Raw genomic sequence first — 15,148 nt, 5'->3', positions numbered from 1 at the left:
ATTTCCTCTGATAAGCTTTTCCTTAGCTCCAGCGAATATTTTTGCTCAAGTAGTAGATTTATATCTCCTCCCTAAATTAGCCCTAGATCTTTACATTTAGTATAGCTTTCTCTAAGAAAATAAAATAAGATAAATTGAATGTGCAAGATAATGAAGTATATTTTTTGCCTCCTAAACAAACACCCATAATAATTCTTACCTTTTTTCCAGAGCTGATGTGCTGTGAAGAGTTGCATTCCATATTGCACTTGGTCCTTCAGGCTGGGAATATTATGAATGCAGTAAGTGGATAAGCCTCATTGCAGATGGCGAGTAGGGCAAAGAATTGCAAGCATTGTGGATTGACCTCCCATATCATTTCTGCCTCCCCCTCCCCCTTTCTCCATAGGGAGGCTGTGCTGGCAATGCAGTTGGCTTCAAGCTATCCTCATTACTCAAGTTGGCAGATACAAAAGCAAACAAGCCTGGGATGAATCTGCTTCATTTTGTTGCTTTGGTATGCAAATAGCCATTTCTAAGATAACATAGAAACCTAAGCAGAAGGAATAGGTGATGGATAGGATATTATGGGACAGATAGGAGCTGCAGAATTGAGGAGCAAAAATCTTGTTTCTCCTGTTTTTATTCATGTAATCTGTGCTTATTCTTTTCTATTGGAATCTTTGCCTAGTTTGCTATGCTCCTGAGAATCTAAAATTTAGCATTAATTTCAGTGACTTTGTGAATATCCCCCTGCAAACTGGTTTAACAGCTAATCTGAAGTTTCCAGAGGGAAGAGATAAAAGAGATTAAGCAGGAAATGCTGTATTAGTTTTCAGAAAAGGTGTTAGTACACTGCCTTTATCTAATGGTCTCCCCTAGTGCAATTTGATTGTATTCAGCGTAGACTAATACTCAGTCTTTCTAAAACTGTCCACAATTAAGATTGAACCTTATCTGCTTTTTAAATGAATTTTTGAAGAAAAAAAACCCAGCACATTTAAAGCAGAAACGTCTTAATTGTTGTGGCAAAAAATCTAAATTGATTGCTGCTGATTTCAGCATAATAATGGAATGTTACTGGGATTTTTTGTTTGTTGCAGGAAGCCCATAAGAAAGATAAAGTTCTTCTAACCTTTTCAGAAAAATTGAAGCATGTCCATGAGGCAGCAAGGTAAGTAAGAAAACTGTAAACATTGGGCCATTCTCTTCATGGAGCACTTAAATGGGTGTGCGAAGTTTGGGCATGAAAACTGAGATCTTAAGAAATGTTTACTATAGACTGTGTTTTCATTTTCACAGTGAAAAGAATGATGCCTGCAGCATTTCTGTTTAGAGGTTGAGCTCATCAATTTTTAAGGGGTTTTTTCATGGCAGTTAACTTATTAGAGGTTATTACGTTATGCATATTTAATTAAATAAATTGATTATAATAATTTTATTTAACAACTTGTCAGTGTATCTTTCCACTAAAGATGCAGAATCATAACACTCATATTACTTTAATTAATACAAATACAACACGTCATGGTGCAACTAAATGTTCAACTGAGAGTTGCTTAATTAGACTCTGTTCACTAATGAGTCCTATGGCATGTTTTAAGTTGCCCACATTTCAATGGGGAAGAGATCTTTTTCAAAGTGGATTCAGATTACTCTTTCTCTGCAGGATATCCCTAGAAAGTATTGAAACTGAACTTCACTCCCTGTCATCAAAGACAAAATCTTTAAAGGATTGTATTCGCCGGGACTCAGAACTCTTTCGGCAGATGGAAGGATTCCTTCAGGTGTGTCACAGATTCCCGGCATTTCTGTTCTTTGGTCTGGTGGTTAAGGGGCTGGGCTAGAAACCAGGAGGCTGTGAGTTCTGGTCCCACCTTAGGCATGAAAGCCGGCTGGGTGACCTTGGGCCAGTCACTCTCTCTCAGCCCTTTTCCCCACAACAACAGGGTTATTGTTGTGGTGAAAATAGGAGCAGGAAGGGGTAATAGGTATGTTCCCCACCTTGACTTATTTATAAAAATAATAAAAGTGGGATAGTAAAAGGTAAAGGTTTCTCTTGACGTAAAGTCCAGTCGAATCCGACTCTAGGGGGCGGTGCTCATCTCCGTTTCTAAGCCTTGGAGCCGGCGTTGTCATAGACACTTCCGGGTCATGTGGCCAGCATGACGACTCGGAACGCCGTTACCTTCCCGCCGAAGCGGTACCTATTGATCTACTCACATTTGCATGTTTTCGAACTGCTAGGTGAGCAGGAGCTGGGATTAACAACGGGAGCTCACCCCGCCGCGCGGTTTCGAACCGCCGACCTTCCGATCGACAGCTCAGCGGTTTAACCCGCAGCGCCACCGCGTCCCTTGGGATAGAAAAGTGGGATAGAAAATAAATAAATAAATAAATAAATAATATTGAGCTGTCTAATTTAAAGTCAATTTATGTGCTTAACAGATAATAAACCCCTTGTTTCTCTGAAAAACCCTTTTCAGTGATGATCTTGCTAAAGTTATGTAGGCATTATAAGGGGTTGATTTTCACAGTTAAAGGGGCTTAATCTGTTGTCCTATAAAGGTATGCTTTCTTAATTGGTGTGAAATGGTTTTGCCAAGTACCTATTATTTAAGCAGTGCTAACTGGTTGATCAGTCATATTTCCTGGCCACCCACTTTCCTCTGCTTGCAAAAAAATAATGCTTTAAAGGTTTGTTTCCTTAACAAATATTGTCACTCCAGTATGTAAACTAGTCTGAAATTTAGGGGAAACCTTTAACTGCACTTCTGTTTCAATTTGAAAACCAAGTAGTATAAACTTATCTATTTGCCTTTATACCGGTGATCAGAACATTCTTTCCTGGAATCTCTGATTTTGTTTGCAAAAAGTACTGTAGCAGACATATAGTTCTTCCAGTTATAGAGAATCTTAGACACCCTGGTTTTTAAAAGTCTTTTAAGTGTTTTATTAATTATTTCTATAGAAAGGACAGAACAGTTGAACAGCAGGAATCAGAGTCCTATTAGTTTGTAAATTAGTAATTAGAGTAAGAGCACCCTACTCAGATAAGCTGTTGCATTTTCTAATACTTAATCAGTCTGGTGTCCAATTGGATTTTATAAACTCAAGTATGTTCAGACTATGTTAGTTACAATTTTAGTTTTATTTAAATAAATATTCTGAAAGTATTCTATTTCTAAGCAATATGAGAAAGCAAAATTTTTAAAGTTTGACTACAGTTCACCCTAAATAATTTCCCATTTATCCACTCTATACTGATAACTACTGAGTGTATAAATGGGAAATTATTTAGGGTGAAGTGTAGTTGGGTTTTGTCAAATTAATAGTTTGCCATGGGACATCTTATTGTTTAATCTTTGAATATTAGGTGTTACGGTTTACATTAATGGCAGCTGCCAATCTATCTATGCTCCTGTACTTCATTGGTAACAGTTAATACTGCAAATGATTTTGTATTGCCTGTTCAGTATTGGGAAATGTTTAAGCTTTCCTAATGTCCTTGTTGATCTTACACTATCAACATATATTTGTCACATTAATTTTAATTAGATTGATTCTAGGTTTTGGTCTGTCTTGATTTTACAAATGCATCTTATATAATCTTTCCTAAAAATGGTGAGTAAATAACATGATTTAAAAATCTACTTCTCTCATCATCATGACTCATAAACGAGCTACCTAATAAGAAAGGTGGAGCCAATTTTTCATGCCCCTTCTTTAGGTTATGTCCATAACTGCCTTGCTGAGTGAAACAGCTTTTTTTTTTCTTTTGGATGACTGATGAATTTAAGATAATCAACCCTTCTGAAGACAGCATTTATATATCTCCATTCCTTGTAAACCCTCAGGCTTCCCAGTTGTGTTCTTTCTTTATAAGCAAAGCTCTCAAGAAAACGAAGTTTAATACATGTCTGGCACTGACATCTCTTTTTAAAGAATGCTCTTTTAGTAAATGAAAATGCTGAAGGCATCTTCTTTGTTTCTGTTGCATGTTTTTTTTAAAAAAAACAAACAAATAGGAATTGGAAAAATAACCCAGTCTTCTTCAAATGCACGATTGCAGCATCTTACCTTGATCAAATATCTGTTACTGGTTATTTGTTAAATTGGATTTGAGTTTGAAACTAAGTGTTCCTAAGGGTTATTTTAATCATAAGATAAGAACAGATGCTCAAGCTCTTGATACATATAGGAGGATGTTATCTGTTTATAGGCTATAGGAATAACTTCAGACAGATTTCAGAGTTGAATATCTTCTGCATCACTGTAGATACAATGAGTTAGTTGGCAGGAAAACAATGAACATATATTCCATTCCTTTCAGTGAGATAAATTCAGCACTAGAATACCAATGTATTCAGACAATAATTAAAATTCTTTATATGGCAAGATACCTTTATTGCTTATTTCACTTTTTTTTCCCCTCCCTTTTTCTAACACTTCACTGGAATAAAGGGGAGGGGGAGGCTGCCCTTGGGGGATTTGCCATTAGTCAGGAGAGGTATAATACATTTGATTCATTTCTGAATATTGAATGCTGGTGGCACAAATAAATCATTGCCTGTGAAGTGTCCACTCATTCTACTATTGTTTTGTATAAACTTGTATCACAAGTTTGTGTCATACTTAAAAAAAAAATCCTGCAAAACCTGTTTGATGGGAAGGATAAAAAGCTGTATGTAGGCCAAGGTGAGCACAGCAACTGTTGTGCCAGTGCTATAGTCCTATAGTCTCTAGCTACAGATGACTCTAATTCTGGATTTCACTGAGGCTGAAATTAGCACATGCATGCATAGCATGTAGGAAATAGTCATTCATCAATCTCTATGTATTTTGCTTTTATTTAAAGTTTGCTGTTAAAGAACTAAAAGAACTTGACCATTGGAAACGAGATCTGATGAAAGAAGCACATGCCCTTATAGATTTTTTGTGTGAAGACAAAGAAACTATGAAACTGGAGGAATGCTTTCAGATCTTTCGAGATTTTTGTCTAAGATTCAACAAAGCCGTTAAGGTAACAATAACTCCAAAACTCAGAAATATCTATTGGGCCTTAACTAATAAAGCTGCTTTATGATTAGGTGATTTTTTGAGTTAAATAATGCATGACACCTTTCAGAGCCTTTGGGGCTACAAGGGTGCTATGATCTCTATTACCTTGTCCCCGTTCGTCTGCTCCTTCCTGATTTTCCTGATTTTCTCCTACTCTTGCCAGATTCGTGAAAGGGCTGTCTCTGCAAAACTCAACATCATAAAGTTCTTGGAGTAAATAATGTATATACATGTGCATACAAATATGTGTGGCTGTGGGTTTGGTTCCTGCAAAGCCCCTCAGATGCAATGGAATAATGAGTATTTTATAAAGCACTGTTATTCTTGATTTTATTCATTTATGTATTAATTTATATTGCCACCCAATCACGAATAGCATACCCAGATAAAAACAACATCCTGCCAACACATAATAAAAAAAAAATTAAAAATAAAACATGCTGCACATGAGGCAACTTCATCCATCCAAAGAAGTCAAGAATAGCCCAGACAATCACAAAAACTCCCAACTGAGTTCCTGGAAGAAAAGCCAGGGCTTTATGGTCTTCCAAAAGGCAGGTAAGACTGGGACCATCTGGATCTCTTGGGTGAAGCCATGCCTTAGGGCAGGTGCAGCAACACAGAAGGCATGTCACCTGGGTCTTGCCAGATAGTACCCTTAAGTGATGAACCTAGAGCTGCCAACCCTGTCAGATCTTATCAGACAGGCAGAATAATTGGAGCCAATGTATTACTTACTCCCTTTCAGTAAGATGCTCGCTAATCACCTATGTCTATGCATCACAGACACCATGATGAAGGACTGCAGTTCTTTGAGTGGTTATTGTGCATTCACACAATTCATCCTCGTACCTCACTTGGTCTCAAAAGATCTCTCATATCTTCTATTTTAGCCTTAGAACCTGAAGGGATTCAATGGGAGTTGTGTGGTATGTGTGGCGTAGAGCTCCTATCAGATGTTTTTATAAACCCTAGAAGGTTCTAAATGGGGTCTGTGCAAATACTAATTGTGTGTGGATGCCCAGATGACCACCCACAGAACTGCAGATAAGGAAAGTAATCAATTCTTTCAAATCTGGTTTGTGTGAAGGGTAGGGTGGTGGAAGAGCACTGTTCCACTTGCAAGTGACGGGTTTTGTTGCTGTGCTTTCATGGCATAGAAAACCCATTTTTTTAAAAAAAGGCAAGAACATATATCACATTACTGGAGTTTTCAACCATTAGATGATGAAGACCTCTGACTATAAATGCTTTATAAAAGAATGCAATATCAGAATAATGCTCAATATATTGTATGGATTATTTTCCTACCTTGTACTTCAAATGTGTTCACATTCATAGAAAATATATTCAAATCTGGACATGAACTTTACTGCTTGCCTTGATTAGTTTGCTTAAGTTTTCCTAATATATTGCATGACAACTTTAGAATTCTGGACAATATTATCACTGAGTTGAATATTTAAAGAAAATTCAAATATGGTGGAATAAAACTTGAAGAGCATATAATAAATCACTTGCCAGTTAGGCCTAAATACCTGCAATGAGAGTTCCACAAAATATTTCTTACTCCATTTCATATTCTGACAGAAAATTATTAGTGTTATTTTTTTTTTTTAAATCAAGGTTAAAGATAGGGGATGAGTAAGGAGGATTAATATAAAGACAAATTTAATATAAATAAGTAATTAATTTATCATTATAAATATGTGTTTTCTGAACAGGAAAACAAAGAAAGAGAGGCTCAAGAACTTCAGCAGCTACAGCGACTTAAGGAGCTAGAAGATAAACGCCGGTCGTGGCTTGCTGGGGATATCAGTACTTTTGGCAGGAGCAGTAGTGAGAATGATGTTGGGACCCTGACAAAGCGAGGACTTGAAGAATTTTTACCCTTTTTGCAACAAAGACCCCAAAGTCCCTCATATAGAAACACCAGCACAAGACGTTCTCGACATTCCTTGGGCGTGACTGCAGAAAGAGAGCTCTTGACCTTCCTGGGTACCTCAAAAGGAGAAGATCTGAACAAGTTTAACAGTCTCCCTCGTGAACACGCTTGTCCAACAAGACCGAATATAGCATGGTCAGAAAGTAAGGAGCCCGTGGATGTCAGTTTCACTCATTTGCACTTAGACCATGGTCCTAAAAAAACCAAGGATTACAGTTACCAGTTTTTCCCATCTCAGGCTCAACATGTAGAAGATACTTCCCATGCTAACCTCTATAGCAACCAAGAGAAATCAGATGATGACAAGTACAGGTTCAGTGTGCCTTGTATGGAATCCACTGGTGCAGTTCTTTGGAACCTATCTATGGAAGAACATGAACATGTTCCAGGACTGCATAAGTTTGACCTTCATGAAACAAATGATATAGAGGATCCATCTGCAGTTCATTTTGTGGCTGGCATGCAAGGCTTAGATAATGAGGATGATCCAGCCTTATACTCTCCTGGCATAACAGGAAATCCATCCAATAGAGTAAAGACTGATTACAAAACTGAACATCCTGCCAAAATGATGAGTCATGTTAATGAAGCTCCAGAGCCTGATAGTGGTAGCCCCATATCTTCAGATGGTAGTATTTCAGGAACTAACACACAAGGACCAATTTTCTTTGAATCAGATTTTGAATGTTCATTGACACTTGATCTCTCAGAAGAAAACAGTCCAAAGTTAGGTGGCAATAAAATAGACAACAAAAATGCTAAGTCCCCTTATATGAATGATCTGCAAACTGATGATAATGCCATCTTTTCTAATGATAAATCTGACTCTAGTAATAAGCCTAGTTTTCCAAAGGAGAAACAAGTAAGGAGCAAAGATGCATTAGGACCAAAGAGAAATTCTTTGAAAGATAAAACTTCAGGTACCACAAAATCCAGCACTGCCCCTCCAAATCATCCCAGACCTGTGAGAACACTGAATTCATCAGAGAATGCAAGCATGAGAAAAGTTGTACCCATTTCTAGGTCCACTAAACCAGCATCTCCTAGTTGCCCCAAAAAGCCAGAGGCTAAGCCTGCACCTCGAGACGTGGCTGTAGCTGAAACACGTCTGTCACGTCGTAATTCTGTCCGGGGTACCATAGATGCAGCCCCAAAACCTCAGTATCGGCAGAGTATATCAGTAGAGGAGCCAAAATTCCAGTGTGGAACTTTGAATTCAAGCAGTGGCCATTTTGAGAAGGAGCAGCTTCAACACAAAGGCTCTTTCAAAAAGCCAAGCTGCAAACCAGTCAGATATGTTCCCAAGTCAAAAAATGATGAAACAAAAATGTGCCGTTCCTTGACCAAATCTCAGTGCCCTGTAGATACTAACAAAAGCACATCTGTCACAGTTCCCAAGGCACCAGCTCCTGTTCCGAGTTTTGCAAGAAATACAGTGGCCTCTTCTTCAAAATGTGCAAAGGTGGACTTGCCTCCCCCTTCCAGAGCTCCAACTCTCACAAGGTCTTTGTCTCAAAGGCTACCTCGAATGAAAGTAACAGCAGCCTCTGATGATTCTAACCCAAAGGAAAACAGTGGAAGCACACTGAAAAGAGCCAATAGTGCTAGAATTATCAAAAGAAACACTGACAACAGTGAGCTTCTAAGTGTTAAAGCAGAACCTATGCTGAGGGAACAAATAATAATGGAAAAATCAGGATCCCTTAAATGCAAAGATGGGAGTCAAGCTACAATTGGGAAACTATTGAATCACTTTTGAAACATAAGAGCTTTTGTATCATTTGGCAATATAGAATGTGAAAACCAGCTCTTTCAGTGCTGACTATTTTTGTTATGAAAAATCCTAAACAGTAATGCTGTATTTTGATATTCAATAGAAGCTAAAGTACCTTGTGCAAATCCTGATGGATGTTGGAACTGAATGTATTTCAAAACTACTGTGATGGAATAGCTATAACAATGATCCCTTGCCTTGGGGAGATAGTACCTCTTCAGGAATTTTGCAGGCTAAAACTGCTTTCCCCAACTTAGTGTTCTGCCAGACAAGTCCTCATCTCCAGTTAGCTGGCTTGAGATGAGATGAACTAGAGTTAATTACATGTAAAAAAAATGCAAAGTTGGGGAACATTGTGCTAAGAAGTTGTTTCATACAATGAAAGGAAAGAAAATCAGAACTAGGAATTATGGCCAGTTGTTGTATTGTCACTGCTTTTCTGAGAATGCAGTCCTGAACTCTTTTTTGCAAAAAGTATGAAAAATACAGATAGATCATTTTAATCACTTGGGTCTAAGAATAATTGTGTCTATTGCAGGGTCCATTGCTGGCAATTGGACACATGGAATTTCTGGCCTAAAAATGATGAAAATAGAACACTGCTGGCTTTGGAAGGGATGTTCATTGTAACCTCATCTAAAGAATATACAGCATGTCTTCAGTTGTATGTATGTCTTTTGGAAGGAGGGAAAACTCTGCTGGGCAGAATTTTTATTCTCCATGAGTGTAACAGAGCTACCTTGCATGTACACATAGAATAGTAAAAGGAATGATTGGTGTTGGAATTAGTTGGGTTAGCTGGAAGCCATGGCTCTCAGAAACCACAAGTAGTAGTTATAAAAATGTTTACTGTTGATTTGGCTTATCTCAGTCATGTGCAGACTTGCCACCTTTGGGTATACATAAGTGCCATATTTATGATACCTATCACAAATCCTGCAGCTTGAAACCTGCAAGGGTTATAACCTTTTGCAGAGCACTTTTCCTATCAATTCTGGTTTCCACTGATTTTTAACTACTGTCACTTACTTGAAATGCTGCTCCAGTTAGGAAAAAGCCTTCAGTTTCCCTGATGCCACTTTCTTTTCAAAACAATAAGTAGGCATGAAACATGCAAGTTTTCTTTAATTATGACAAAAGGCTCTTTTGCCTCAAATGTGGATTTTAACACTACTTTTTAAACTTCACTTGTAGGGCGCTGTGTGTGTGTGTGTGTGTGTTAGAGAAATAGTTCACTGCATGAGATATAACATCAGGTCAGGCTAAGATATAGAGAATGAGGAAAAACCTGTTGCCGTATATTTTGCATTCTCCTTGGCCCTTTTCCAAATAAATATCAGTTGGTGGGGAAAGTGGCTATTCAGCCTCTTTGTTTAAATAGCTGCCATTTTATTTGTTGATGAAATGTTTTTTAAAAGCAAATAATATGCAATATTAATATTGGGCAAATAATGTTGGTTACCATGCCATGTCTTTAACATTCCCACTCTTCCTTTTCCTACTATACGTACATCAGTCCTATCAAATTTGCCCAGACTGACAACAGACACTGTACGACTGAACTGAATAATTTTACAATTTCAGCTCATGACATTGTGCTTTTCTGAGATTGAATTTGTTTCCTCCACAGCTTGTTTGCCAAAATACCATCAAGTGTATAGTTGAGCCACTGTATCAGTAGAATGGTTGGCCTAACTCCCTTATGGTAAATGCTCTTCGAACGGTATCACTGCTTTGGTTTTAGCAGGTTCTTGAGTTCTCATTCCTCCATAGATAAAATGCAGTAATCTGTCCCTTTGGCTCTACTTATATCATTTTATACTCATCTGCAAAAGCAGGTGGTGGATTTTTATTACCTTTTGATGGTAGCAATCTTGAAAAAAGAAAATAATTTAAATGTTACATGTTTGGAAACTGTAAGTAAATTTCTATATAAAAGTATATGTAAAAATGAACTGGATGTATTTAATGGGCCATTTATACATTTCTGAGTTTATCTTGCTAGTTTAATAAAGTTCCCATTTATGGGATTTGTGCTATATGTTTCCATTCTTCCACTGTAATTTTGCTTAGCATTTTGGTTGGCATTCCAGCTAAGAACCATGGTGAAAGATCAATCATAGAATACCTTGAAAAGAATAAATACAATTAAGTGGTGAATTGACCAATTCACATTCAGCATTTAAGCTGTTCTGAAATTAAGTAAGAGATGTCCAAAACGAAGTGCAAATGCCTGTCTGCTGAACATAATGGATAGCCATCTTGGGCTACTCAGTTTTCCTGTTTCTTGCAAAACAACTGCTTTCGTGGAAGAGCCATAGGCAGGCTGTAAAGGCAACTATCCATAACTGAAACCTAGAAAGAAAATAAAAACCTACTTAAGTTTAGGGTGCAAATACTATTCTATATGCCATATTTATTTCTAAGACATATTATATAAATAGTCTGGATGAGGTATTTTCCCTTCTAGCTTTTGGTTTAGGTTGCCTTATGAATATTTAAAGATTGACAAGTCTGAATCTGCTATTGCATTCGTTTAGAATATTTTATCTATTGCTACATAATTTCAAGAAGTTTATCTGGGAATTACACACTTGTTTAGACAGGATTGGAAGCATATGACATTAATTCAGTTACTCTTTTATAGACACACGTAATCTGAAGTTCAAGTTAAAAACACAATTCTGTTATACACAGGCACACAGAAAAATATTACACAAAGTAACAACAGCAGAAACCAGTAGATCCAGCCAAAAAACATTACGATTGGAAAAACCAACAGCTGATGAATACACTGAAACAGCCAAAAGCTCTTTTAAAGAACCTGGCCTTATGCTACAAATCTGCCTTCCTACTGCACATCCTGGTGTGGTACATACAGTTTGTTAAGCCAAAATGTTTTTGACATGAGTGTTGCATGAACCCAACCAATTGTGGTTCATTTAATCATTTTAAGAAACCATGGTTTAGCATAGTATGTCAGCCTATTAAATTGTTTTTAATTTATTCTATTTATCTTATTTATATAGCCGCCCATCTCACAAAGCAAGCGACTTTGGGCGGTGTACAGCAAAGCTAAAACAATACTTAAAAACCATTATCATTATTAATTATTAAAAAAAATAAGAATAATAGAAACTGAACTAAAAAAAATAGACAAAGGGATGTTAATAATAACGGAGCCACCTCACTAGTTCAGCCATCCCCTGAGGTCCCCAGGCCTGCTGGCATAACCAGGTCTTGAGGGACCTTCAGAAGCTCAGGGGTGATGAGGCCAACCTCACCTCAGAGGGGAGAAGATGCCATAACGGGGGCACCACTGTAGAAAAGGCCCACTGCCTAAGGTCCGCCAAATATAGCTCTCTAGATGGTGGAACCCATAACGTCCTCTCTGCTGGATCTGGTGGGATGGGCAGATGAAATCAGGGAGAGGTGGTCTCTCAAATGGCCCTGTCCCATGCCATGAAGGTGTTCCAGAAATTTAACAGGGTTTTTAAGTTACAAGCTTTATAATAACAGTCATATTCGTTAACATGGTTTGGTGCTTGTATGCCAAACTCTCATAAGCCTACTTATATTAAATAGTAACAAACAACCTTTCAACAAAGAATAAGGTGAAAGGTCTACATGTGTTTTCAAAGGCAAACTGCATCCTGGAATAATAAAACAATGGAAGATCCTGAATCTGGGATAGACATGCAAAATTAAGGAATTCCGAGCCAATTAAAATAATACTTTTTGACCACTTTTAGTGCTGTTTTTATTCTATCTTTGATATTTGCAGATAAGCATTATATAGGGAACTATAAAATCTGTGATCATTTCAGATGTTTTCCTTATCAACAGTTGTTTTGCTTTGGAGACGTGTCAGTGTTCTCATTGCTGTCCTGCTGCATAATAGAACTGAGTAGATCACATTTTTAAGTGTCTTCAAGATTCTTGTATTATCTTTTGCAGACATAAAGTCTGGCTTTAGCTCTCGAAAGCTTTCAGATGTTGTTAATATATATTTTTTAGACCAGTTCATGTATTCCACCCTAGGAAGTCTGCCTCAGAACACTTCCTCCTTGAAATGCTTAACTAGTATCTCAGATATGATGACTGAGTATCATGATGGTCCACACATTTTTGAAAGTGCTGCTCTTGGGGGACAAAAAAATCAATTTCCAATTATTACTAATTGCCTAACTTTTTTTTCCTGTTCTTAGATGCTGTTTTATAATCCTATATAAATACAAATAAATACGTACGCACATGGGCATGTACATACTCTTCTTCGTAAGAAATGGATGCAGGCTGAGAATTGGTTTCTTAAACTAGTATTCTTAGCTATTTTTTGACTCTATTCGAGAAAATGTAAAATACAGCTTTCAGTGCCCCAAGGAAACAGATTCTAGCAAAGAAAAAAGAAAAAATCTTTCCTCTGATCTATTAACTTCCTCCCCTTTGTTACTCCTTTCATGGACTTGGCTTATTGATTTTAATTCAAAGATAAGATAACCATTAGCATAATGACTTCATATTGGAAAAGGCCAGAATCGTCTTTTAGCAAGGGTGGCCTTGTTCAAATGGATAGCGGTTGCATCAGCTTGTCAGCTAAGACTAACTCCTCGGTAAAGAGTGTGGGAAAATTCCATCTTAATGCTGATGCTTTCTTAGAGGAAGCACAACTGCGTATTCATCCTAGGCATTTTGCACAGGTTTCCAGTAGTGGTGGTCTTACCTGTTCTAAGGTTATTTTCAAGTAATCTGAGCTAAGTGAGGCAGGTATAAACTATGTCAACTTTAAAGGCACTTTTGGATCCAAGGTAGCTCAAACTGCATCAGCAAAGAGTTGGGGAAAATAAAACTCAAATTCAAAACTTGGTGACAACGGCAGGTTGAACTAATTACAGTTACCTGATGAAATAAAAACAGAAGGTAGCATATAATTTTGGCCAGAACATAATCCATTCTCTTCTGGTGATAAGGATGTTTTAAAACAGAAGGTGACAGTGACAATCCCCTCTGGTCTTCAAGCTCAGCTTCAGTAAAGAAACTGGGAGATTATGCTTAAGTGGAAGAGCAACTGGACACTGACCTCCTGTATAGGCTGTGTTTGTATGACATGCTGCCTCTTTTCCCACAATGGTTCTCATTGGATAGGGAGGAGGGTTTAATATATTGTGGGAAGACCAAAAAAGGGTCTTTCAGGAAGTTAAATTAAGTCTGACCCATTTCCACATAGGATAAAATTGCCCTGTTACAGGAAAGCTAAAGGTAAAAACCCATTTGAGTTGCACTCAACTTCTAGGGACTTCATAGAGGTATCCATATAGTTTTCTTGGCAACAGTACAGAGTGGTATGCCATGGCCACTTTCTGGATTTTTTCCCCCCACACTCTAGTCTAGCTTGCAGCCCTGGTTTTTGGTCAGTTTCCCATTCCAGTATTAAGCAGATTAGAACTTGCTTGTGGTTTTTTTTTCACCCCTATGATCAGCAAAGTCAGCTAGGTGCTGCCACAAATCAACAACCTAACCCAACAAATCAACAACCTAGCCCAACAGGGTTTCAGAGAGAATTTGGGTTTATTCTTGAAATTCTGTGGCCTAGTTTAGCCAAAGCCTGTTGCTGCTTGGAATGAGCATGCAGCTAGGGCCCTGGATCAGATCATGTGCAGTCATCTGTACAGACAGTCTCTGTGTGTGGATCCCAGAGGGCCCCCTCTTTTTCAGAGGAACTCCAAGAGATGAGACGGCACAAGAGACACCTAGAAAGCTGCTGGAGGAAGATAAGTTGCAAGTCTTTATTAAGAGCTGTGTTGTGATGATAACAGTGGCAATATATGCTTATTTTCCTTCTCTTACTGCATTCAGACAGTCAGCTAGTGGCTCTGTTTTGGATCACTCAGTTCTTTCTAGGTACTTCAGGCTGTGGAAGTCCTTGCAAACCACTGTGAGAATTTTCTTTAGGCATCTGTTGCTTGGATTCTCATGAAATTGGATTCTGGCTGTGCAGGTCCTATTTTGTTTGGTTATCTGGGAAGAATTCAAGCTTATTAGTCTTGATGAAGTAGACAGGGTCCTTGGGCTCTATGTTCTGCTTCTTGTGTTTTAGATCCATGTCACACCTGGCTGGTTAAGGTCTCCTGGGAGATGACATGTGGTTAAAAGCAGGTAGTGGTGAATAGGTCTTTAATTCGAAAGAAGTGATGATACACCCTCACTTCAAAAGACCATCACTGGATCCAACTGACTTGGACAATTGTATCCAGTCTCCAATCTTTTCCTTCTTGGGGAAGTCTGTTGAGAAGATAGTTGGCTTACAGCTCCAAAAATTCCTGAAAGAAGCAGATTATGTAGAAACTTTTCAGTTGGGTTTCAGACTGGGTTATAATACTGAGATAGCA

The 15,148-nt window shown here is 37.9% G+C and overlaps 1 protein-coding gene across 1 annotated transcript in view; it reads left to right on the top strand.

Moving 5' to 3' along the window:
- Positions 1-8,791, top strand: part of FHDC1 (FH2 domain containing 1) — a 33,605-nt gene extending 24,814 nt beyond the window's left edge. The window contains exons 6-11 of the mRNA XM_063310105.1: positions 211-281; positions 389-496; positions 1,083-1,153; positions 1,649-1,766; positions 4,838-5,002; positions 6,765-8,791. Coding sequence (XP_063166175.1) covers positions 211-281; positions 389-496; positions 1,083-1,153; positions 1,649-1,766; positions 4,838-5,002; positions 6,765-8,744 — 2,513 coding nt within the window. The 3' untranslated portion in view covers positions 8,745-8,791. The remainder of the gene's footprint in view (positions 1-210; positions 282-388; positions 497-1,082; positions 1,154-1,648; positions 1,767-4,837; positions 5,003-6,764) is intronic.
- Positions 8,792-15,148: the final 6,357 nt, after the last annotated feature.

Source organism: Candoia aspera, chromosome 8 (assembly GCF_035149785.1).
Source record: "Candoia aspera isolate rCanAsp1 chromosome 8, rCanAsp1.hap2, whole genome shotgun sequence".
Classification (NCBI taxonomy): Eukaryota; Metazoa; Chordata; class Lepidosauria; order Squamata; family Boidae; genus Candoia; species Candoia aspera.
This window is presented reverse-complemented; position numbering and strand designations above follow the sequence as displayed.